Here is a 26,438-nt window from a genome sequence, read left to right on the forward strand (position 1 = left end):
GTAAATTGTGTGAAATGTTTGGCCTTGTTTTAACCTTGTCGAGATTTAATTCACCTTGTTCAAAGGGCTGGCACAGGGCCTTAGTACCACTTGTATTCTCAAAAGCAGTGTTTAAGCGACCTTGTGCTGGACATCTAGCAGTTGACAAGAATGTGTGAGGAACAGTGTGGGGGGGGAGGGGAGGGAGAAATATAAACATGGGGAAATAGTTTTACTTTGTGTAATGACCCATCCACTCCCAGTCTTTATTCAAGCCTAAATTAATTGTATCCAGATTGCAAATTAATTCCAATTCAGCAGTCTCTCGTTGGAGTCTGTTTTTGAAGTTTTTTTGTTGAAGAATTGCCACTTTTAGGTCTGTAATCGAGTAACCAGAGAGATTGAAGTGTTCTCCAACTGGTTTTTGAATGTTATAATTCTTGACGTCTGATTTGTATCCATTTATTCTTTTATGTAGAGACTGTCCAGTTTGGCCAATGTACATGGCAGAGGGGCATTGCTGGCATATATCACATTGGTAGATGTGCAGGTGAATGAGCCTCTGATAGTGTGGCTGATGTGATTAGGCCCTATGATGGTGTCCCCTGAATAGATAGGTGGACACACTTGGCAACAGGTTCTGTTGCAAGGATAGGTTCCTGGATTAGTGGTTCTGTTGTGTGGTGTGTGGTTGCTGGTGAGTATTTGCTTCAGGTTGAGGGGCTGTCTGTAAGCAAGGACTGGCCTGTCTCCCAAGATCTGTGAGAGTGATGGGTCGTCCTTCAGGATAGGTTATAGATCCTTGATGATGTGTTGGAGAGGTTTTAGTTGGGGGCTGAAGGTGACGGCTAGTGGGGTTCCGTTATTTTCTTTGTTGGGTCTGTCCTGTAGTAGGTGACTTCTGGGTACTCTTCTGGCTCTGTCAGTCTGTTTCTTCACTTCAGCAGGTGGGTATTGTAAGAATGCTTGATAGAGAGCTTGTAGGTGTTTGTCTCTGTCTGAGGGGTTGGAGCAAATGCGGTTGCATCGTAGAGGACAATGGATCGTGTGGTGTGGTCTGGATGAAAGCTGGAGGCATGTAGGTAGGCATAGCGGTCAGTAGGTTTCTGGTATAGGGTGGTGTTTATGTGACCATCGCTTATTAGCATCGTAGTGTCCAGGAAGTGGATCTCTTGTGTGGACTGGTCCAGGCTGAAGTTGATGGTGGGATGGAAATTGTTGAAATCATGGTGAAATTCCTCAAGGGCTTCTTTTCCATGGGTCCAGATGATGAAGATGTCATCAATATAGCGCAAGTAGAGAGTAGGGGCATTAGGGGATGAGAGCTGAGGAACCGTTGTTCTAAGTCAGCCATAAAAACGTTGGCATACTGTGAGGCCATGCGGGTACCCATAGCAGTGCTGCTGATTTGAAGGTATACATTGTCCCCAAATGTGAAATAGTTATGGGTGAGGACAGAGTCAAAGTTCAGCCACCAGGTTTGCCGTGACATTATCAGGGATACTGTTCCTGATGGCTTGTAGTCCATCTTTGTGTGGAATGTTGGTGTAGAGGGCTTCTACATCCATAGTGGCCAGGATGGTGTTGTCAGGAAGATCACCGATGGATTGTAGTTTCCTCAGGAAGTCAGTGATGTCTTGAAGATAGCTAGGCGTGCTGATAGCGTAGGGCCTGAGGAGGGAGTCTACATAGCCAGACAATCCTGCTGTCAGTGTGCCAATGCCTGAGATGATGGGGTGTACAAGATTTCCAGGTTTATGGATCTTGGGTAGCAGACAGAATACCCCTGGTTAGGGTTCTAGGGGTGTGTCTGTGCGGATTTGTTCCTGTGCTTTTTCAGGGAGTTTCTTGAGCAGATGGTGTAGTTTCTTTTGGTAACCCACAGTGGGATCAGAGGGTAATGGCTTGTAGAAAGTGGTGTTGGAGTGCTGCCTAGCAGCCTCTTGTTCATATTCTGACCTATTCATGACAACAACAGCACCTTCTTTGTCAGCCTTTTTGATTATGATGTCAGAGTTGTTTCTGAGGCTGTGGATGGCATTGTGTTCTGCACAGCTGAGGTTATGGGGCAAGTGATGCTGCTTTTCCACAATTTCAGCCCGTGCATGTCAGCAGAAGCACTCTATGTATAAGTCCAGTCTGTTTTGACCTTCAGGAGGAGTCCACCCAGAATCCTTCTTTTTGTAGTCTTGGTAGGAAGGTCTCTGTGGGTTAGCATGTTGTTCAGAGGTACTGGAAATATTCCTTGAGTCGGAGATGTTGAAAATAGGATTCTAGTCACCACAGAACTGTATCATGTTCGTGGGAGTGGAGGGGCAGAAGGAGAGTCCCCGAGATAGGACAGATTCTTCTGCTGGGCTAAGAGTATAGTTGGATAGATTGACAATATTGCTGAGTGGGTTAAGGGAACCACTGTGGCAATTCTTCAACAAAATACTTCAAAAACAGACTCCAACGAGAGACTGCTGAATTGGAATTAATTTGCAAACTGGATAAAATTAACTTAGGCTTGAATAAAGACTGGGAGTGGATGTGTCATTATATAAAGTAAAACTACTTCCCCATGTTTATTCCCCCCCCCCCCCCCCGTTCCTCACACATTCTTGTCAACTGCTGGAAATGGCCCACCTTGATTATCACTACAAAAGGGTTCCCCCCCCCCCCCCCGGCCCACTCTCCTGCTGGTAATAGCTCACCTTAATAGATCACCTAAGTGATCACTCTCGCTACAGTATGTATGGTAACACCCCATTGTTTCATGTTCTCTGTGTATATAAATCTCCCCACTGTATTTTCCACTGAATGTATCTGATGAAGCGAGCTGTAGCTCATGAAACCTTATGCTCAAATAAATTGGTTAGTCTCTAAGGTGCCACAAGTCCTCCTTTTCTTTTTGCAGATACAGACTAACACGGCTGCTACTCTGAAACCTGTCAAAGGTGAATGACATGAAAGAATAGGCAGTATGTAGTACAATGATTCTAGACAACTGGTGACAATTGTTACATAAAGCACCTTGGCTCAGATCTACAAAGATATTTAGGTTTCTAAACTTCTTAGGTGCTGAAGTCCCAGGTTCAGGCTCCACTGCAATCCACAAAACTCCTGCTCAGCTGCTACCTAACCTTGTAGGCACCTACATTTTTTTTGCTGTAAAATTTCCCTAGGTACCCAAGTTTCTGCCTGTGGTCATACACAGTGCTGCCTCACTCTCGCCGGAGTGCAATCGCCAAACCAGGGGAACATAATACTCCTCCTGCGATCTTCCCCTTGGGTGCAATCTGCTAGGTGTACTCAGAGGCCAACTACTGGACCAGGTTCCATTCAAAATCTTCATGTGGTGGTGCCCCCTTAACTTTTTGCCGAGTGATTAGAGCACTCACCTGCAAGATGGGAAATCCAGGGTCCAGTCTTCCTGCTCAATGACTTAAAGATGTTCCACTATGAATAAATTAACAGGAGAGATTGAGACACTGTGGTCATCAGAATATCTCCTAGCCCACTCTCGTGAGGAGACAGTGTTCAAATCCTTCCTCCCCTTCCAGTACAATGGGGAATTGAACCTGGCCTTGCACACCTTACATAAGTGCACTCACCGCATCCTTCTCCTCTGATCACTTTGTGTGGCGTGAGGTAGAAACCTAACTTATTTTCACAAACACCTGGCTCTGGGAGAGGGGTTCCTAATTGTAGATCACTAGCAGAATTAGGCATCTCCCTGCAGTCTGGATTTAGGTGCTGTATATTCCATGAGAGGAGCAGGGCTTAGGACAGACCCCTCTTATTGGCATCTCTGATTATGTTAGGCAGCACCCTGTCTAGAGTGCTGACTTTTGTGGATCACATTTTCAGTTGTCAGTCTCTTCCCATGCATGGCATAGGGAGCGTAGCTGCCTAACTCAAACTTTGTGGATTGGGTAGTTGTACCAATGATTTTCTAAATGACTAAATGTTAGGTGTTGCAATGCTTAAGTCCCCTTGTGGATTCAGGTCCTCATGAATGCATTGGTATACTGGGCCATGTATTAGCATGCCTAATCCTAATGAAGCCAGGTTATCAACACAGATGCCAACAAGTGTATGTGTGTGTTTGTGTGTGTGTGTGTGTGTGTCTTTTTAGCACATGGTCAGCAGCAAAAAGGGCTGCACAAGCTCTTGTTATAAAGTTGGGCCAGTGGTCTGCAATACAGTGCTATGGCACAGTATAAGGGATTTTGTTTAGTGAGGTAGAAGTAATCTCTACTCCAAGGAGTTTACTTTGGTAATTATTTTTGGATTTTTCTGGATTACCTCTGTCAAGGTTCCTCCCCCACTCTGAACTCTAGGGTACAGATGTGGTGACCTGCATGAAAAACCTCCTAAGCTTATCTTTACCAGCTTAGGTCAAAACTTCCCCAAGGTACAAAATATTCCACCCGTTGTCCTTGGACTGGCCGCTACCACCACCAAACTAATACTGGTTACTGGGGAAGAGCTGTTTGGACACGTCTTTCCCCCCAAAATACTTCCCAAAACCTTGCACCCCACTTCCTGGACAAGGTTTGGTAAAAAGCCTCACCAATTTGCATAGGTGACCACAGACCCAAACCCTTGGATCTGAGAACAATGAAAAAGCATTCCGTTTCTTACAAGAAGACTTTTAATAAAAATAGAAGTAAATAGAAATAAAGATATCCCCCCTGTAAAATCAGGATGGTAGATATCTTACAGGGTAATTAGATTCAAAACATAGAGAACCCCTCTAGGCAAAACCTTAAGTTACAAAAAAGATACACAGACAGAAATAGTTATTCTATTCAGCACAATTCTTTTCTCAGCCATTTAAAGAAATCATAATCTAACACATACCTAGCTAGATTACTTACTAAAAGTTCTAAGACTCCATTCCTGGTCTATCCCTGACAAAGACCAGCATATAGACAGACACACAGACCCTTTGTTTCTCTCCCTCCTCCCAGCTTTTGAAAGTATCTTGTCTCCTCATTGGTCATTTTGGTCAGGTGCCAGCGAGGTTACCTTTAGCTTCTTAACCCTTTACAGGTGAGAGGAGCTTTCCCCTGGCCAGGAGGGATTTCAAAGGGGTTTACCCTTCCCTTTATATTTGTGACAACCTCTATATCTGAGGGAATCTCTACAAAAGTAATCCTCCCCCTCCCAGTGTATTAATAGCAACACTGTTGTGGTTAGTGCAGGATAAATTAAAATTATCTTTTATTCTGGAGTAGAAACTAGTTCTATATCCAATTTTTTTTTACTGGTGTGTTCTCCCAGATCATTTTACAGAGCAATTAAAATAGTCTCGAATGAACAGGAAAAAGTGAGTAATTGTTGAGTGAACATTTGTATTTTTTTTGTAAATGTCTATTAAAAATAATATGGGAGGCACTCATGTGTGTGTGTGTGTGTGTGTGTGTGTGTGTGTGTATATATAGTCCACAAAATAATTTTTAGGTTGCATGGGTGGTGGTTTTGTTCACTGAGACATTTATTTTTTTAGGGATCTTGTTAAGTATATATAATTTTTTGGGGCTACTTATTCCTTCAGTGATTTTTTTTGCTAAGACCTCAGACTTCCTTTAGCGTCCAATAAATGGAATTTTAAGCAGTAGAGCGAGATGAAGTGTCACATTCTGTCTTTTGTTTTGCATCACTGATTTTTGTAATAGGTGTCCGCTATATATATTTGAACCTCTCATACTTTGCTGTGATAGGGCAAGTTTATAAATCCCTCACAGAAGCACTTGTTACATTTTATGCCCACTTAAACTGCACACTGTATAGTGCTTTATGTAAACTGCTGCTATCTTCTTGTCAGCCATCTGCAAGACCTAGATACTACAATGGTAGGCACTTTACACATGCAAATGGATTAGAAAGATAAAGCATAGTTACTTAAGTGCAGGTCACAAGTCCCTCATGAGCCAAACATGCTGTCATGATTCTGTGGTGGTAAACATAATACAGCTATCTTGCAGGCAATCTTCCATCATCTGTTCAGAAGTCTTTGAAACCTGAGGCATCCCTCCAAAAAGGACATTAACTCTGTTCATGGATGCTTTTACCTGCTTATTCTCATTATGCTGCTGCTGACAACTGGCATATCTAAAAACGGCTTGTGGACCAAGTCCATCTTTCATTTGCCCAGTAACTGTTAGCCAGCCTTCACAGTGCACAAAGATCCTTCCTTTCCCTAGGCAAGAAAGCACTAGTATTTAAAGTCCTGGATCAAGGAACTGACAGGATTTACTGATGTTCTTCTCTCACATTAATTTGTTGATTATTTTGCAATATCTCCTGTATGTCAATATCACCTGCCTACTTTAACTGATGGATCCTAGAGAAATTTCCCTCAAGCAATATCATTTAACTGCTAACAGCATTATCAATATTCATCAGCTTCTTGGCATCTGTATAAAGCCATAGTATGGCACACAGAATCTCTATCCGGGTCACTGCTGCTGCTTGTTGCCTGTCAAGTGTGAAAGGAGACAGCGTTTGAATCATAACCAGCTTCCTTGCTACTTGTGACCTTTTTGCTTCTTATTGCAACATCATCCTACTCCCTTCCTTTCAGAAAATAAGGTGTTGGCAAGATGTGAAACAGGGCATGCCTGCACTGTGAATTTCTCCTACACAGCTGCTGTGGAGATAAGAAATCAGCATTATGGCCTTTTTTCCAGGTCAGCATAGTCTTCCATTATGTTAGCACCCAGGGACCCAGTGACTATATCAATTAGCACCAAAAGGAGTTGTCCCCCAGAAAAATCCTCCTTTCCAGTTTCTGGAAGATCAGAATCTGTCTTCATATAGACAGCCAGACTGTGTGTTCTCTTGCCCTCCATTCCTGATTTCCTGCGTAAATTTGGATAATTGGTCATAGTTTTCTGTGGTGTAAGAACTGTCATCTTCAAATGGGCCAAAAATAAGGAATCCATACTGAAGCTGCTTCCTTTATCTAGCTATTCTCACCTTTACTGGTACCTTTTTTTAATGTCTTTTTTTCCCCTCCAGACAACAAACTGTACCACTGCTGTGTGTGAAATGCTCTGATGCCTCAACTGGAAGAGGGGAAAGAAGAAGGGGGGGGGAGTTTTTGGTCTTTCTCAGGGTGCTGTGTTTCATTTATAAAACTGTAAATGTGAGGCTTAATTATAATGTCAAAGAGATGGAAATGAATTCATTTCCCCAGCTATATGCAGAAGTTGGGAAGGATTTAATAAGGCACTCAGAGGGCTAAATTTAGGTATGCAGGCCTCAAACTGACTGAAATTCAATCAGTTCTTTGGCTGTATAGTCAAGAGGGGATTAAATAAATTCCAGTGTCCCACATTTATATGATTAGTCACAACTCAATCAAATAACTAATATTAATGACACAAGAGCAACAGACTCTCAGGAGCAGTTTCCCTAAGACAAGGTTCTGTATAGTGTAACATATTAGACTTAAATTATGCAGTAAGGTCCTCAGCTTCATGCAGTGTAGCTGAACAGAGTTGTGAGGCAAAGAAAGAGTTAGGCTCCAATTCACGAGTGGGACTTTGGTCCAACAGTGTTCAGGAACTCCACATGGTACCTGCAACCTCTTCTGAGCCTTTAGAATGCCATGGTCTCTTTGACTACTAGTTGTCCCTGCTCCCTCTCTAATCCCTGCTGGATATATAGTCTCCCATTCTGTAGAATGTGTAAGGCTGCATGGTGGTGACATTTTAAGAGTTCCTTCATGCTGCCCCCTCAGCCAGCCTGGAGGAGGAAAGCGCAGCCTCCCACCACCACATCTGAGAGGAGGTTTAAGAGGGCTCATGATTGCTCTTTCCCCTACTGCTGCCTTCCTCATGTTGCCTCCCATTCTGCCCTTTTATGGGAACAGAGCAGTAGCAGACACAGGGAATCTACTGAACTCCCCCTTCATGGAGAAACCACTGCACAAAAAGCCTGGTGGGAGGGAGAAAGGGTAAGAAGATACAATGATGAGTGCCATTTTCTATTGTAAAAATCTGGGAGGAAATGCAGATTTTTCTGACAGAGCTGATCCTTCCCTTTTCTGAGGTAGTGAAAGAGACGCGTAGGGAGTTCCACTTCCTTTGCAAAAGGAGGCAAAGCTAGAAATTGACAGGCCTTTTCCGATACAAACCTTCCCAAACACAATCTCACCTTCTGCTATCATGTCCTAAGACTGACTGAGCCCCCAGGTAAACACCGAGCAACTACTCCCCCACACTCACCTACTGCTCCACTGATGCCAGCAGCTTGGTGTTCTACTGCTTGCACAATAGTTCCTGTGCCTCTAGCCCTGCTCAGCCTCTGAGTTCTGCTTCCTTCCTCTGATGTGCCTCCCAGGGCTGCTGTGGGAGCTCATTCCTCACATCCATGGTGTGTAGCAAAACCCAGAAGAGGAAAGGAGGAGAAAGCTGCTACAATGCCCCTCGGTATTCCGAGGCTCTGGAATATCTGTCTTACTGCCTTTGTAACTACACTCTTAGAAAAATGGAGTCAAAATAGCTTCAGATTCTCCTGGGCACAGGAAATATTCTAAGTCAATATAGGAACCAGAACCAATGCCATATGCAGGACTGTAAACCCCATGTGTTCAAAAATCACAAGATTGGCTTAAAAATCATGAGACTTTAAAAAATAAATCATAGTTCTTTGTATTTGCCTTCTGGATTCAGAGTCCTTTAACATGCACTGATCTTATGTTTATAAGGTTTTTTTAATGAGAAAGAGGGCCAGAAATGAACTTTGAATGAATAGCTCAGCATTCATTTTTAATCTGTTTATTCAGGCAGATGGGGCTTTAACACGAACATCAAATATTGTGGAACTCATGATAAAATTGCTAGAGTTGCCATCACTGTGTTTCTTCAATTGTGTTGCAACTACCATCTAACTCTTGTGGTGGCCTTTTTATTAAGGCACAGGGAGTTTGCATTTAGTATTTAGATTACATAGCTCCAACAAAATAGACACCAGACCCTGCGGTGGACTGCTGCCTGCAGTCCCAGAGCCTGCCTTCCAAAATGAAGGATCATTTTTTTTATCTCAGCAGACACACCCATATTCTTACATACTAACAGCAGCTGCTGCTCCACCCAATCCTGTTCAAAACTGAAATTCTGAGTTCAGTTTCCACACCATTTAAAGTCGCCGAGAGAATGTACTGCATGGCAATTTGTCTTTGTGGAAGCACTATGAATTCAGTATAAGATATGACTGTTAGGGTTTGTCTGCATAGCAAGTTGCTGAGTGCTAGTCACTCTCTGGGACTTTTACTGAATTGTAGTAGTGTCCACACAGCAAGTTAACGCATGAGAAACTTGTGTAGATTCAAACCTCTGCTTGCATGCAGTAACTTGTCGTTTAGACAAGCTTTTAGTTTTGTGGTGATTTCACATACCTCTAGTCTCAATCACATACTACTGACCGTGGATTGATAATCTAAAAATGAAACCAAGAATTGCTGCTTTGTCCTAGTTTTCCATTTTCATTACAAACTATGGTCATGAGAATGGATCTTATTTTGTGTAATATGTGATTTTAATGTATTCTGTCATGAGGAGAATTATATAAAAGGGACTACATTACATATTCGGTTCAAGGGAGAAGTAAGCTGTAAAGTGCTGAAGTCTTCCTTTTGATTGGCATAATATGCCCCTTCCCTAGCAGATCAGTGAAGTAATAAACAAGCAAAGACACCAAAACAGTAATCAATTAAAATGTACAGAATATCAAAAAGGTCAAAGCAGTTTAGCCATAATTAGATTATGTGAATAATCATTTTAACTGAAAAACAAAACAAAATAAACTTAGTTTATCTCTTGTCATAATTATTTAAAAGAAATATCCAAATTGAGGTTCATATTGATCTTTTCTGCATATACTCCTCTTCTGCAAGTTTGCTGCAGATCTTCTTATCAGCCTGAGGTACTCTTGTTCTTTGAATTATGTTTTTAGTTGATTTTGCTGTATAATCTTATTTACAAAATTAATTCAAATCAGGTTGTCCAGATGTCCGGATATTTGGGACTTTTTTTTTATATAGGCACCTATTACCCCCAACCCCATGTCCTGATTTTTCACATTTGCTATCTGGTCACCCTAATTCAAATCGACTTAGAATTAAACACTGTCACATGGACTGAAAAGTGCCAAAGGTCCATAAAGAAAGAGAAATAATTTGTCAAATTGGAGCGAGGTGTCTATGGGAATATCACAGTAAGGTGACATGTTAATGAAATCTACTGTTACAAAGATCAGTGATGGCAAAGGGACTACAGAAGCAAATAAGGTGCTAATGCCTGAAGTTCCAAAACTCTCCATGGCTTTCACCTAGAATTCAGAACTAAATTTGCATAAATAGTTCTCATTTACTAGGGTTTTTTTTGTTTATCATAGTTTTCTATAAGGGTACTGTTTAGAAACGTGTTTTGTCCAAAGCTTTTTATAGATAGCTAGATATTTTAATTCTCAAGTTTTATTTATCATTGCAGTGTTCTTTCACTTAGTGTAGTGTCATTTTGCAAACTGTTAGCTGGATAAATTCTTAGCAGGATGGATGTACTGTGTATATTGTCAGCCTGCAAAGGGTTGAAAGAACACTATGAAGGTTTTCAAATATTTGCAACTTTTATTTGTACAGTGGCCTGTAGCTAACAGTTGAGGTCCTACTGTCCTAGGTGCTATACACACCTGTAACTAGACAGTCCCTTGTCTAAAAAGCTCATATGGAAAGTACACCCTGCTCAAAAGAGTGTGCAGTGCAGATGCAGCTGTATTTAGTCTAGTTCTTCCCTTTCTCTCCTCCCCAATTCAGTCTTGCAACCTCACAGATATATTAAAGATAGGAGTCCAAATAAATTGATGTAGCTTCATTGAGTCATTAGAAACATATTGACATACCAGCTGAGGATCTGTCTTCTATTTATATGAATTTTATTCTTGCAATAAATTACCCTGGATATGCAGCTTTTATCACATGTACACATTGTATCATACCAAACATGTATCAGTTTGGACTTGACTTGTCAGAACATATTTCACATAGAGTAGAAGTGCTGTTAGGTGGAAATTAGGGAATATCACTTCTGTATTTTTATTAAGCAGGGAAACAGGTTTTTGAGGCTATCACTTTCAGTAAAGTCAACGATCTTGCTAAAGCATGGCCATTAAAGCTATAGCAAAAGGTAGCCTTGGAAGGGGAACTGCTTATTGCAAGTGTTAAGATATGAAAGTGGCTTGGGCCAACAGAAACTGATATTATTTAGCCAAATATCTCTAAGAGACCAAAAGGTATAATAAGACTGAAAAGAGGACACTGGCTGTTGTACAGAAGACAGATTTTTCTATCATACTCCCCCTTCAATAGTACCTCTGGTGAAATATTGCATTGGTGAAATACAGCTGTAACTTCACCTTGGTATAATAATGAGCTCTAACACCTAGGAGATCTAAAGTATTCCAGTCTACAATGGAGGAAGATATTTGAAATATGGGGGCTTTGACATTGAGCAGAAAAACATGATTGTTAGAAGCTGGTATTTTGACAGGGTACCTGGTCAAGAGAGGGAGATAAAGGATGCATCTCTGATTACTCCTGCGGAGATTCTGCACAACTGCACATGCACAGAATTACTGTTCCCCCATAGATCATAGAATATTAGAGTTAGAAGGGACCTCTGGAGGTCATCTAGTCCAACCCCCTGCTCAAAGCAGGACCAATCCCCAATTTTTGCCCCAGATCCCTAAATGGCCCCCTCAAGGATTGAACTCACAACCCTGGGTTTAGCAGGCCAAAGCTCAAACCACTGAGCTATCCCTCCCCACTTTGCTTCCCACAGAAAAATGACTTTCTGATGGGGAAGAAAAGGGAAGCCACAAGAGCAGTCATATGACCCTCCCCAGCAGTATGTTTCAGGTGCCCTAGGCAGCTGGTAGAGAGGTAAATCACTGTGGGACAGGGCGGGACTGGAAAAGTCTGGGCTGGCTCCTCCTATCTGCATCAGGCTCAGCTGCTAGTCCCAGCTGGGCAAGGGAGGGATAGGACTTCCTCTTCCCCTGCACAGCATCTGGGGCTGTGTCAGACCCACCCCAGATTTCTCCCCTGGCTGTAGGAAGCTCTGCAAACTGCCCCTTCCTGCACTTCTTGCACCCATCGTTCCTCAGCTGCAGGGGAGCTGCTCCCCTATCTGCTCTACCCAGTGCATCCAGACTCCCTCATACCCAGACCCTCCCACTGAGCATCACCCCCAGACACACCCACAACCCGACAAGTCCCATCCCCCTGCATCGGAACCACTCCAACAAGCCACCTGGACCCCCACCCTACCAAGCCTCAACCAGCTGCACCTCAACCCACTGCGACCCACACCCCCATTGAGCCCTAACCACCTTCTCCTGGACCCCCTTGCATAGTCCCATTACCGTTGCACTCAGAACCCCCCAACAAGCCCCTGTTTATCCAGATCCACCACTGAGCCACCTGCCTTCAAATTCATAGAATCATAGAATAACAGGGTTGGAAGGGACCTCAGGAGGTCATCTAGTCCACCCCCCTGATCAACGCAGGACCAGTCCCCAACTAAATCATCCCAGCCAGGGCTTTGTCAAGCCTGATCTTAAAAACCCTCTAAGGAAGGAGATTCCACCACCTCCCCAGGTAACCCATTCCAGTGCTTCACCAGTCTCCTAGTGAAAAAGTTTTTCCTAATATCCAACCTACACCTCCCCCACTACAACTTGAGACCATTACTCCTCATTCTGTCATCTGGTACCACTGAGAACAGTCTAGATCCATCCAATTTGGAACCCCCTTTCAGGTATTTGAAAGCAGCTATCAAATCCCCCCTCATTCTTCTCTTCTGCAGACTAAATTCCCTCAGCCTCTCCTCATAAATCATGTGCTCCAGCCCCCTAATCATTTTTGTTGCCCTCTGCTGGACTCTTTCCAATTTTTCCACATCCTTCTTGTAGTGTGGGACCCAAAATTGGATACAGTACTCCAGATGAGGCCTCACCAATGCCAAATAGAGGGGAGTGATCATGTCCCTCAATCTGCTGGCAATGCTCATACTTGTACAGCCCAAAATGTTGTTAGCTTTCTTGGTGACAAGGGCACAGTGTTGACTCATATCCAGCTTCTCATCCACTGTAACCCCTAGGTCCTTTTCTGCTGAACTGCTGCCTAGCTGCTTGGTCCCTAGTCTGTAGCAGTGCAGATTGCCCCACATAGATCCCTCACACCCCACACCTGGGTCCCCCCACACTAAGCCTCTCCACACTTGGATCCTGCCTTGGTGAGCCTGCCTGCCCACACCTGGTGCACCTGGCATGGAGGGTCAGGGCCCTGGGGTGTTTCTCATGCAGCCCCTGTCCTTGTGCTGTCAGGGTGGGTACAGCCTCACCGCTGAATCCATGTTCTGGGTAGGGGAGCTGTACAGTGATCTCCCAGCTCTGTGTAGCCAGTGACCTGTGCTCCCCAGGCTGGAGCCTCCACATTTATTTGATTTTTGCAGAATTGTTTAACTTGGCAAAGTTGCCTAAAATCTGATGTTGCTGAGCTGTTCTGCACCTAATGTTAATTGCATAATTTGGGGAACCCTACCAATACCCTACTGAGCACTTAAGGGATGACCCTGTTGATTTAGGCACCCCCACTTTTTTTTTACTCCCCCGGCCTCTGAGAGCTTTGGGACTAAGGCACCTACACTTACCCATAGGGCTCAGGAAGAAACCTGGTTAATTTAAGTACCTGCCCTTTCCCTCAGGGCTCTACGGGTCTGCAGGACCTTTTTCCGGTGAAAAAGCCTTACCCAGCTGTGCTTTAAACATCCATTTATTAGCAACACACACAATACATATGCCAAGTAAATCTATTATGCTTTATTAGCAACAGGACATTTCCCCCCCGCCCCCACCCCCAATGTTAGTGGTGAATTTCCTGAGTTTCACCCAGGGCTGGTCAAGACTAATTTAATATGGGAGTGAGTTATGTCCCAGGCCTACACTAAGCTCTGGCAGGATTCTCAAACAAGGCATTCTTCTGCCAGCCATGCCTACTGGGCCTGATCTGATAGACATTAATAGTGCACACCTAAGCCACAGAAGATAATGAGGGTAGAACACTCACCTGGGATGTGGGAGACCCAGTTTCAAATCCTCACTCTGCCTGATTTGGAGAAGGGACTAGAATTATGTTTCCTCTGGTCCAGTGCAGTGTCCTAACCCTTAGGTTGTTATGTATTCTGGGATGAGTGTCTCTCTGGCTGAAGCTGTTCCATATTTGTTGGAGCTGGGATTTGAAACTGGGTCTCCCAGGTAACTCTATAACCTGGTAGCTAGTACATTCTTACTCCTTCTGGCTCTTATAGATTGTGATAATGTCACCCCTAGCCTTCTTTTTAATAAGCTAAATAGATTGAGGTCTTGAGTTTGTCACTATACAGCATGTTTTCTAATCCTCCTTGTGGCTTTTCTCTGAGCCATCTCCATTTTATCAACATCCTTCTTGAAGTGTGGACACCAGAGCAGTGGCACTGTTGATTGCACCAGTGCCAAATACAGAGGTTGTATTACCTCCCTAGTCATACTTGAGATTCCCCTGGCTATCTATCCAAGGATTGCATTAGCCCTCTCAGTGGCAGATCATGTTCAGCTGATTATTCACCATGATCCCAAGTCTCTTTCAAAGTCACTGCATCCTGGGATAGTCTCCCATCCTGTAAGCATGACCTACATTCTTTGTTCCTAGTTGTATGACTTACGTTAAGCCATAGTGAAATTCATATTGTTTGCTTATGTCCAGTTTACTAGATGATCTAGATCACTCTGTAGCAGTGATCTGCCCTCTTCGTTATTTACCACTCCTTCAATCTTTGTGTCATGTGCAAACTTTATCAGAAATGATTGTTTTCTTCCAGGACACTGATTAAAAAAATTAAATAGCTATGGGAACAAGAAACAATCCCTGTGGGACCTCATCAGAAACATATCTGCTTGATGATGATGATTTCCCCATTTATAATTACAGTTTGAGACCTGTTAGCTAACTTTTAATCTACTTCAGTGTGCCACATTGATGTTGTATCAGTCTAGTTTCTTAATCAAAATGTCGTGTGGAACCAAGTCAAATGCCTTTCATAAATCTGAGTGTTTTACAATTAATAGTATTACATTATCAACCAAACTTGTAATCACAATAAAAAAGGTCTATTTTTCATAAACCAATATTCATTGGTATTAATTCTATTACGTTTTATTACTTCTTTATTAATCAAGAGCTATATCAACTGCTCCATTATCCAGCTGACAGGCCTATAAATTCCCCTTTTCCCTTTTTAAATATTGGCACAATAGTTTCTTCTAGTCCTCTGAAATTGCCCCAGTGTTCCAAGACTTATTAAAAATCAGCATTAATGGTCTAGAGACCTTCACTGCCAGCTCTTTTAAAATGCTTGGATACAAATTATCTGGGTACATTACTTACTACAAAAAGGATATGCCAAAGAGGCTAAGACACAATGTTCTGTTGCTTGTTTTCCAAGTTAAGTCAAGATCCTTTGACTTTCACATAATGGGAAGGTATTGTCATTACTGTCCAATTGTGGTATTCATTAAGTGTATACAATCAGAAAATCTCCAATAATAAACAGCATTTCCTTTCCCCTTTACATTACAGCTTTATATAAAATATGCAGCAAAACAAAATAAACATAAAATGTCCCTAAAATTATGTTTACTTATAATCTCAGTAGTGAAATAAAACTAGCTTTTAAAAAGCACAAAGATCTTAACACTGAATAAAGAACTTTTTTTTCTAATTAGGACTGAGCCATGCTTTGCAGAGGACAACCAATGAGAGAGAGAGATGTGAATTTATATCAAGGGGTGCATTTCTTCATTTTGTATAATTAAGCAAATAGCTTGAAGAGGAAACCAAAATAAAAAAGGCTAAATTGTTCTTTCACTTCTTAATCACTACTAACTGCCATACATTCAAAGAAAAGTTTTGATAGGGTAGAGAGCATTGTTTGTTTTTTTTTCCAATGTCAAATTTATAGTTAAAGCAATTTCATAGGGACCCCTGGGTTCTCATGATTCAAATCCTAGGCTACTGCTGTGCTGTAGGTGGAAAGATTAGAGAACTCAAAACATGATTACTGTGGGCTAGTATTTAGACAACTAGGGAAAATATAAAGTCTTAATCCAATCCTGTTTTAAGATGGACACAGAGATCTAGGATATAAAGGAGAAACACATCTCAAGCTGTGATCTTGTCAATCTCTCAAACTTAGCAGTATTGAGACTCGTCAATAACATACATAGAGGGGAGTTATACAAAGAAAACCCATCTGTGGCGGGATTAGTTGGTGATGGGTCAGCATGGGGTACTCATGCTGCTGAGTCAACATTGAACTTAATGCCCCAGGCATGACGTGATGGGGCACTGGTCTCGTAGAAGTGTGGTTGAAGTACTAAGTTCTTGTTCTCATTTAAGGGTCACATTACTTTTGGCAATAGTAATTTGAATCCAAAAATCTGATGCCTGGAACTATGAACCCACCATCTTCACCAAACAATTTTTAATATGCAAAATTTAGAGGCTGCTTTCAAAAATTTTACCCCAAGTGTGAACTGTTGAAATGATGAAGTAACTAATATATACCATAACTGCTTTAAGGGGAAAAAAATCTTGGACTGTTGTACTAAAGAATCCCAGGGACAGAGCCTCAGCTAGTGTAATTTGGTGCCACTTCATGGAAGTCAATGTAACAGCACCAATTTACATTAGCAGATGCTCTGGCCCTGGTACTGTTCTATGAATTACTGTATAATTTCAGATAAAATAAAAAAATACAACTTAATCTGGAATATGTACTGATCTGAATCTTTTCGGAAGCTCAAGAAAGTGTAATGACATTTACATATACACTGAACTTTGGAGATAAAAGTGCTATGTGAATAAATACTACTAATTAATCACTAAACCACTATAAGTATAAATATTTACATTTTATATATGGGGAAGAGGCAGAGAGTCCAACTGACTTGGCCAGTCTGGTAGACCAGCAACTGAAGCTGAGGAAATCCGGGTTCTGAGTTCCGTCCCCATGATCAAATTTTAAAATATACACCTTTGGGCATCTCTGCAACCCCACAAAAACCTGAAGTAGGCTGGCTAGAATCCAGAAACGTTCAGTAAATATAACAAGGAGGGTTGCCTGATTTTGTCAGTCCAGCCACCTGATTTCCAGACTGGAGGTTTGATATTAGAGAAGCATGTGAACTTTTGGAAGCTCATCCAATCTAAATTTCTGAACCTTTTGAAGCTATCTCATATCTGTTGATGATTGGCATATTTTATTTTGTGCTTGCAGCGGTTGCAGGGCAAATCACTTCCTAAACATGAGAAGTGGGGTCTACTACAAACGGGCAGCGGTGGAAGTATGGATGAACAAGTCAGTGGAGACTGTGATGACGAGGATGGTTGCGGAGGATCAGGAAGCGGGGAAGTGAAGAGAATCCTGCAAATTACTGACTGTAAGTCCTATGATTCTACCTCCACTTATTTAAGTGTTTTTAAGAGTGAATTAGTGTATTAGCCTCTAAGGAACACTACTGGTCTACTTTTGGAGATGATTGTGGTAAATTTATCTAAGCAAAGTAGTTGAGCTTCATGAAGTAGAACATGTACAAAATAAGACTGAAAATTATCTAAAGATAGGAATTATATCTACATGTTCATCTATATTGCAATGAACTTTATCTTAATCTGTATCTTTTTAATGTGACTGGTGTCTGTTGGCACACATTTGGTGTACTGCAAATCATGATACTTGAACAATGATGTTTTAATCCAACTAAATAGTGGTAGAATATCTTGGACATGATGAATTACTGGTTTAACATAATAGGTACAATTTTCAGTTGAATAGAGACATCTTTCAAATCTTCCCTAGAAACATGGGAGAAAACAATGTACAACCACATTGTGGTAAGTGGATTTGGCCATTACTATTCTATTAAATTGACTATAGCCAGTGACCACTCCTAAATAACCAGATACGGTAATGGCATGCTATTGAACCACAGGTATGTGGTGGTTTTGTGATCATGCTAAATCTTTCAAAACATTCAATACTAATGGAAAAGAAAATAATAAGGTGGTTACTATAAAACCCCAAAGTGCTATTGGCCACCTCCTGTTATACTTTTTATGTATTTTTAAATCTTCTAATAGACTTTTGAAATATAATTTTTCTAAGTATTTTAAGGAAGCTAGGTACCCACCACCCATTGAATTTCAATGGCATTTGGTCACCTAACTCCCTTTGGCACCTTTGAACATTCCAGCATCTAAAAATGAGTTGGAAATAAAATATTTAGAAAATGTTTGAATTTTTTATATGCTACTTACTCCAAAAAGATACTTCATGACATCAGTTGAGTCTGAAAGTAATCTTACAAGATGACACTCTTATTCAAAGTATTACACTGTGGAGGGACAACAGCAAGAACCAACCAACTCTACTGCAGTTGATGTATTTTTCTTTTCTGATGTACCAGTGATGTTTCTAAGACAGCCTGTTAGATACTGTGAAGATGGATGGTGGTATCCTGATCTAATGAGCTGCTATTTGAATATTCTAGATTTGTTAGAGGAGAAGATCTTTATGCCCCAGTTCAGGAAAACATCAGCATATGCTTAAACATATGCTTCAGTCACATTGAACTGTAAGCATGCACAGTAGGATTTGAGCATGGTCTTAACTTAATACATATGCTTAAGTACCTTTGTGAATTGGCATGGAATTAAACATACACTAATCAGGGCCTTTGAATCCTCAATGCCCCTTCATGTAGATGTGTGGGTAGAGCTTCTGGGATGCGAGAGAGAGAACCTGTTTCCCCAGAGATACAAAGAAAACAGTGCTGGTTTATAGAAATTTATCTTCTGAATCTATATAGTTACTGCAGTAACTAGAGACAAAACACAAAGGGCTCTATTTTTAGCCATAATGTAAGTAGGTGCCACTCACTTGGCTTCAGCTGAGTGGCACCAGTTTATCCCAGGGCTGAATTTGATTCTAATGCTTCACAGAATTTTTTTTCTTTCTTCCTGTCTGAGGCTTTAATTTATAAATTAAATAATTTGTTTTATTGCGGTGGTCATAATTAGTGCTCTCTTAAATGCATGACATGAAATTTGAACACCTTTACATTTTAGACTTGAGTTGACTACAGTCCGTGCTCATGAACCAGAGGTGATTTGTTAGACCTGGGTTTTTTTATGTTCTCAAACATGGTTATTGGAGCTTGAGATCCACAAAGCTTTTGTGACTATTTTTTTTTGCTATACTTGCATTTGATCTGGATCTGTCATATAGAACAACTCACATAATATTTTCTGATATAGCTACTTCCCCATTTTGGGTTCTTGTGATCCTGGGAGCACTGTGTAAACTAATATAAGCACAAAAGTCCACACTTGATCTGTGGGCTCACAACAAGATTGAGAAGTTATCAGGGAGAGAGAACAGGTTAGTTTAACCCAACCCTTTCTGAGCCTCTGAACCCATGCAAGCTTATGACCATCAAATTCATGAATCTCTTTGGAAGAGTTTGGATCTCTGGAAACATTTCATTGTTTCTAGTAATTAACCCCTTCTTTGGGATTTTACACTTTTGTAGTATATAAAAATGCAATGCAAAACTTTCACTTATCAAGGTGACATGAATGACTTTTCAAAATAGATTACAGTTCTCAATTACTATAGAATTGGACATGAAGAACCAGACATCTATCAGAACCAACTGGGCATCCATCAGAGTTGGGCATTGGTTACATAGAATTTAGCAACTCTAGTAGAATATATATATATATAAAAATCCACATGTACTATATATACCAATGGGCTGCCTATTAGCTACCTAGGATTTCCCCGCTGTTAACATTTTCTATTTTTGAAAAGCAGACAGGAAACCACCCAAGGCAACATGCAGACATGATGTAGAGCAAGGGAAATGGTAAGATGGGTCATACTTCTCTTTCTGTTGGGTTTAATTCCCAGTCTTCCTACATATTGATAAATGGATTAAATGAACTACAAAGCAGCTGAATGACAGAGTTTGAACTAAGGGACCTAATAGATGAAATACTGTAATATGAAGTAGGACTCTCGTGTTGCAGTTTTAAACACATTCTCTGCTTGCAGAGTAATTTTAAGCATCTATTTAATAACTATTTTGATCATTTTTTTATTTAGTAATTTAATCTCCCCTCACAGACTGCCATGTAAGGAAAGAGAAATTATTCTCTATTTTAAAATAGTGCCAAGATATCCTCACTAAAAATCAGCAACACCGTGTAAGCTGCTGACATGCACATACTAAGAAACAGTCCCTGCCCTGAAAAGCTTACAATCTAAATAGACAAGGCAAACAAAATATGAGAGAATAGAAGATGGAATATCCTCATTTCACAGATCACTATGGGGGGGGGGGGGGGAAATAAGCATTTTACTCCTTATCATTCCTTTCTGAGGGCAAGTCAATGCTTTCTGTATTAGTACGTGTGCATCTTTGTGCATGTATTTCTTCCAAGATAAAACTCTAATTTACTTACATCCCCAGAAATTGAAGGTGACTTTATTTTCCACTTGATGTTACAGATGCAAGTGTATGGTGATGGACTTTAGAGTGTCTGTGAAGAGATCAAAGGCAAAAAATGTACTCAATTCAGAAATGAAAACATCTATCTTTATATCAGTGCTCACAGTATATACACCGAAGTAACGAGCTTGACTTCCACAAAGGGAGTCTGACAATTGTATTTGTAGGTCACTATTTATCTGGTCAGGCTAGTGGATAGCAGGGAGAATGGCATTAGAAAAGGTTGGGTGTTCTGCACTCCCAGATAAAAAGGAGCTACGTTCCAAAGAAGACCTCATCTAAAACTTGGCTTTCAATTCATCCTACACTCTCTTGATCCCAAACATCGTATTCCTTATCTCTCCTCTCAGCTCCTTTCATCCTGCATCTTCTGTGTGAAACACCCTCCTTCCTCATCTTTAAATTGCTTCTGAAAACCCAGTGCTTTTGTGAAATCTCACTTAGTCCTTAGTGCACAGGGGCCTGAGAGCGATATTGTACCTAGCGATTCTGGGCAATGGTTCTTGTTTCATCTTCCCTGGCTGATCACTCCTGGCTGATCTATCCACGGATGGGCACAATCTTATTCTAAATTAGACTGAGAATAGTTTTAAAATAGTGTGTTTAAAAACAAAACAAAAAAAACCTGCTGAAGATGGGGAGAACCTTCATGAAGGGAGGAGAATACTACTCTTGTCTGTGGCAGTGAGAGCAGGTTTGGAAGAGCCTTTCTTCTTCTCAGTGTGGCCTCTTATGTGTGGTGGTTGTCAGCCAATATTGCCATTTCTTGGAAGAGTCAGGATTGACCAATAGCAGCCCACCTCACAAAGGAATTAATTTAAATTTCTTTCCAGAGTGGATTGTTAGAGCAATGCTTCATAAAGTATCTTTTTAAAGGAAGGTGTTGACTAAAAACAGGGTGGCTGGCTGGGATGCAAGAGGGAGGAAGACTGTTGCGATTACTAGCGGTACGATGGGAGGTAGCACAAAGATGCACATGACAAAAGCATTCTTATCTGTAAACTGGCTTTGGTGGATTTTTTTATTCCAATCTGGAAGTTCCACTAACTATATCCAATTATTCTATTGTCTTGGTACCTGCAGTTATGAAGGTAAGAAATAGATGAGTGATTAAATGACTAAACTGAAATTAATTCACTGAGTGAGTGGGAATATGAAGGATAAGGTTTGTTCAATAAAGAGAGCCTGCAGTGCAACACCTATTAACCCCATTGTGTGTAACACTTGGGAATGACTGTTTAGTGAAAAAAAAATCTGCTTGGCTCCCTAGTTAGAAAGCCAGCTGAAAAGTATTTGGGAATGTATAGATACATGAGATTAAAACCCTTTGAACCAGCTGCAGTAAGAGCTGGGATGAATTTATACTTTCCAAAAACAGTTTACAATATTTTCTGCTTGTAAAGTCTAGTGTGGATTTGCTGACAGTTGACATTGTTACTAGAAGTACATTTTCAATTGCTATTTATTTAGCAACACAGTTGATCCCAACAATATATTTTTCTTCAATTATATTAGAACAAGACAATGGTCCACAGAAATTATACTTTATTATGGTAGTGTCTAGTGGCCTAGTCAGAATTTAGGTCACAGCATGGTATGTACTTTTTATCCCTAATGTTACCCTGAAATTTAGGCTTTGGGGCACCCCTAGACTAACCTGCCTATCATCCCCTTCATGTGCTCTTCCTGGGGAATGGGTCTCCCCGGTAACTCAGGAAACGCTTGAAGGACATGGATATAACCTTCTGATAAAGTGATTGACACAGGCAGTTGTCTTTCCAAAACAAAGTATCTTTTATTGATGTAACTAATAATCCCTATTACAGTATAATATAGAAATAAAAATCAGACACATTCCTTATTACAAGTTAAAGAAGATCTAAACTACAATAGCATACAGTTTAAATGATTCCAAGTGATGCGCTCTATTACAGATCAGTCTGCAATAGATCGCTAACAGCCTTAACTTATATTTTAAGTTTTACATAAGAAAATTACATTTTACAACCTATTCATTCACACACTCTCTCTCTCACTCTCTCTCATTTTTTCCCTCTTTGGAACTCTTCAACCCTCTCAGCAACTCTTCTGTCTTCTCGGTAAGCCCTTGGATCTCTCTTCTTGTTCCTTTCCAGCAACTGTTCTTGCTAGCTCCCAACCGACTTCTTTGCCTGTGTGCACTCTCTCTCTCGCCTGCCTGCCTTATATACTATTCTATCTATCAGATCTTTGTCTGGATATGTTTACCGCTCAGATTACCTCATTCTTGGTTATTCTCACTCACATTGTTTCTACTTCTGAGCCATGATTACTTTATCCGACCCCACTACACATGCTGCAGGCCATTTACTTTGTGGTCATACATCATTTTATGCAATTTTACTACTGGGAATGCTCCAAACTTGTGCTGAGCATGCTAATGAACTGCAGTTTCCATTTTATGGTGGACTGATTCCTGTTTATTCTGAATAGCATTTAGGCACACAAAATGGATAGATAATTTCTCTAGTATCACTAACCGCTTACTCCCTAATTAAGCAAGGCAGAAAAAAACCACCCAGGTTTGGTTGGTTTTTAAAGCTACCACACTGCTAATGTAACACCGACAGACCCCTCTCGTCACAACCTGGCTGTTAGCCAATGCTGTAGAGTGTCTCTCTCTCTCTCTCTCCTCCCACTAGATGGGAGAGAACACCACACACAAGAGGTGTGTGGGTTACACCAACTGATCTCTCTCACTCCCATGGTACCGGTGCCCCAGCCACAATGTCAAGGTTCCCTCTGACCTCTGGGGTACAGATGTGGGGACCCACATGAAAGACTCCCTAAGCTTATTTTTACCAGCTTAGGTTAAAACTTCCCCAAGGCACAATCCCTTGTCCTTGGACAGACGGTATGCTGCCACCACCAAGTGATTTAGACAAAGATTCAGGGAAAGGACCACTTGGAATTCCTATTTCCCCCAAAATATCCCCCCCCCAAACCCCTACACCCTCTTTCCTGGGGAGGCTTCAGAATAATATCCTCACCAATTGGTACAAGTGAGCACAGACCAAATCCCTGGGTTTTAGGACACTAAACCCAATCAGATTTTTTAAAAAAACAGAATTTTATATTAAGGGAAAAAAAGTAAAAAGCACCTCTAAAATCAGGATGGAAGGTAATTTTACAGGGTAATCAGACTCAAAACAGAGGATTCCCCTCTAGGCAAAACTTTAAAGTTACAAAAAACAGGGATAAACCTCCCTCTAAGCATAGGGAAAATTCACAAGCTAAAACAAGAGATACTCTAATGCATTTCCTTGCTATTACTTACGATTCCTGTAATTTAGATGTATCATTCAGTAGGAGCTGGATTACTTGCTTGGTCTCTCTCTGTCTTTGAGACCACACACAGGGAGCACAAAAACAAAGCTTTTCCCCCACCCCCAGATTTGAAAGTATCTTCTTTCCCCATTGGTCTTTCTGGTCAGGTGCCAACTAGGTTAATTGAACTGATTAACCCCTTACAGGTAAGGGGATTCTGTACCTCTGGCCAAGAGGGATTTTATATTACTGCATACATAGAGGTTGTTACCCTTCCATTTATATTTGACACACCCTGTTACACAATTGCTGTCTCACTAGCTTTGCCGCCATCATCCTGCCAAAAAAAAGAAAAAAAAGAAAAAAAAGTTGGTGTCCGTAAAGCTGTAGAAATCTAAAGGTAGTGGGAATAAGAAAAAAGTTACAGCCCACACAGGACTGCTATTGAGAATTAATTTTGTAACCCAACAAGGGATAATTATGTTGTGTGAAGAAATACTTCCTTTTATTTATTTTAAACCTGCTACCTATTAATTTCATTTGGTGACCCCAAGTCCTTGTGTTATGAGAAGGAGTAAACACTTTATCTACTTGTTCTACACCAGTCATGATTTTATAGATCTCAGTCATATCTCCCCTTAGCCATCTCTTTTCCAAGCTGAAAAGTCCCAGTCTTCTGACTCTCTTCTCATATGGAAGCCATTCCATACCCCTAATAATTTTTGTTACCCTTTTCTGAACCTTTTCCAATTCCAATTCCGTTTCTGAGATGAGGCAACCACATCGGCACACAGTATTCAAGATGTGGGTGTACCATGGATTTATATAGAGTCAACATGATATTTTCCATCCTATTATCTATCCCTTTCTTAATTATTCCCAGCATTCTGTTCGCTTTTTTTGACTGCCTGGCCTCTGCACATTGAGTAGATGTTTTCAGAGAATTAGTCACAATGACCCCAAGATCTTTCTTGAGTGGTAACAGCTAATTTAGACCCAATATATATATATATAGTTGGGATTATGCTTCCCAATGTGCATTGTTTTGCATTTATCAATTAAATTATCAATTTATCAATTATTAAATGTCATCTGCCATTTTGTTGCCCAGTCACCCAGTTTTGAGAGATCCTTTTGTAGCTCTTCGTAGTCTGCCTGGGTCTTAACTATCTTTAGTAATTTTGCATCATCTGCAAATTTTCCACCTCACTCTTTACCCCTTTTTCCAGATCATTTATGAATGTTGAATAGGACTGCTCCCAGTACAGACCCCTGAGGGACACCACTATTTACCTCTCTCCATTCTGAAAACTAACCATTTATACCTACCCTTTGTTTCCTATCTTTTTAACCAGTTACCAATCCATAAGAGCAACTTCCCTTTTATCCCGTGGCAGCTTACTTCGCATAAGAGCCTTTGGTGGGGGACCTTGTCAAAGGCTTTCTGAAAATCTAAGTATACTACATCCACTGGATCCCCTTGGTCCACATGCTTCTTGACCCCCTTCAAAGAATTCTAGTAGATTGGTGAGGCATGATTTCCCTTTACTAAAACCATGATGACTCTTCCCCAACAAATTATGTTCAGCTATATGTCTGACAATATTGTTCTTATAAGTGGCAAAGAGTCCTGTGTCACCTTATAGACAAACAGACGTATTGGAGCATAAGCTTTTGTGGGTGAATACCCACTTTGTTGGATGCATGTAGTAGTCATTTCCAGAGGCAGGTATAAATATGCAAGCAAGAATCAGGCTAGGGATAACAAGGTTAGTTCAATCAGGGAGGATGAGGCCCTCTTCTAGCAGTTGGGATGTGAACACTCAAGGGAGGAGAAACTGCTTTTGTAGTTGGCTAGCCATTCACAGTCTTTGTTTAATCCTGAGCTGATGGTCTCAAATTTGCAAATGAACTGAAGCTCAGCAGTTTCTCTTTGAAGTCTGGTCCTGAAGTGTTTTTGCTGCAGGATGGCTACCTTTAAATCTGCTAGTGTGTGTCCAGGGAGGTTGAACTGTTCTGCTACACTGTTGGGCTGCTGTGGTGGTTTTTTCTGTCACAGGGATGGTAAATTTAATTATATTATGGTCACTATTACCAAGTGGTCCAGCTATATTCACCTCTTGGACCAGATCCTATGCTCCATTTAGGACTAAATCAAGAATTGCCTCTCCTCTGGTGGGGTCCAGGACCAGCTGCTCCAAAAAGCAGTCATTTAAAGTGTCAAGAAGCTTTATCTCTGCATCCCATCCTGAGGTGAAATGTACCCAGTCAATATGGGGATAATTGAAATTCCTCATTATTATTATTGTTATTATTATTATTATTATTATTGAGGTTTTTTTATTTTAATAGCCTCTCTAATCTCCCTGAGCATTTCAGTCACTATCACCAGCCTGGTCAGGTGGTCAGTAATCTCCCTACAGCTATATTCTTCTTATTAGAGCATGGAATTTCTATCCATAGAGATTCTAAGGTACAGTTTGATTCAT

The 26,438-nt window shown here is 41.0% G+C and overlaps 1 protein-coding gene across 3 annotated transcripts in view; it reads left to right on the forward strand.

Moving 5' to 3' along the window:
* Nucleotides 1-26,438, forward strand: part of GPC5 (glypican 5) — a 1,139,255-nt gene that overhangs the window by 576,396 nt on the left and 536,421 nt on the right. For all 3 annotated transcript variants that reach the window (XM_075129298.1, XM_048853218.2, XM_075129300.1), the window contains exon 7: nt 17,349-17,511. In XM_075129298.1, coding sequence (XP_074985399.1) covers nt 17,349-17,511 — 163 coding nt within the window. The remainder of the gene's footprint in view (nt 1-17,348; nt 17,512-26,438) is intronic.

The sequence above is a fragment of the Caretta caretta genome, chromosome 1 (genome assembly GCF_965140235.1).
Source record: "Caretta caretta isolate rCarCar2 chromosome 1, rCarCar1.hap1, whole genome shotgun sequence".
In the NCBI taxonomy this organism is placed as follows: Eukaryota; Metazoa; Chordata; order Testudines; family Cheloniidae; genus Caretta; species Caretta caretta.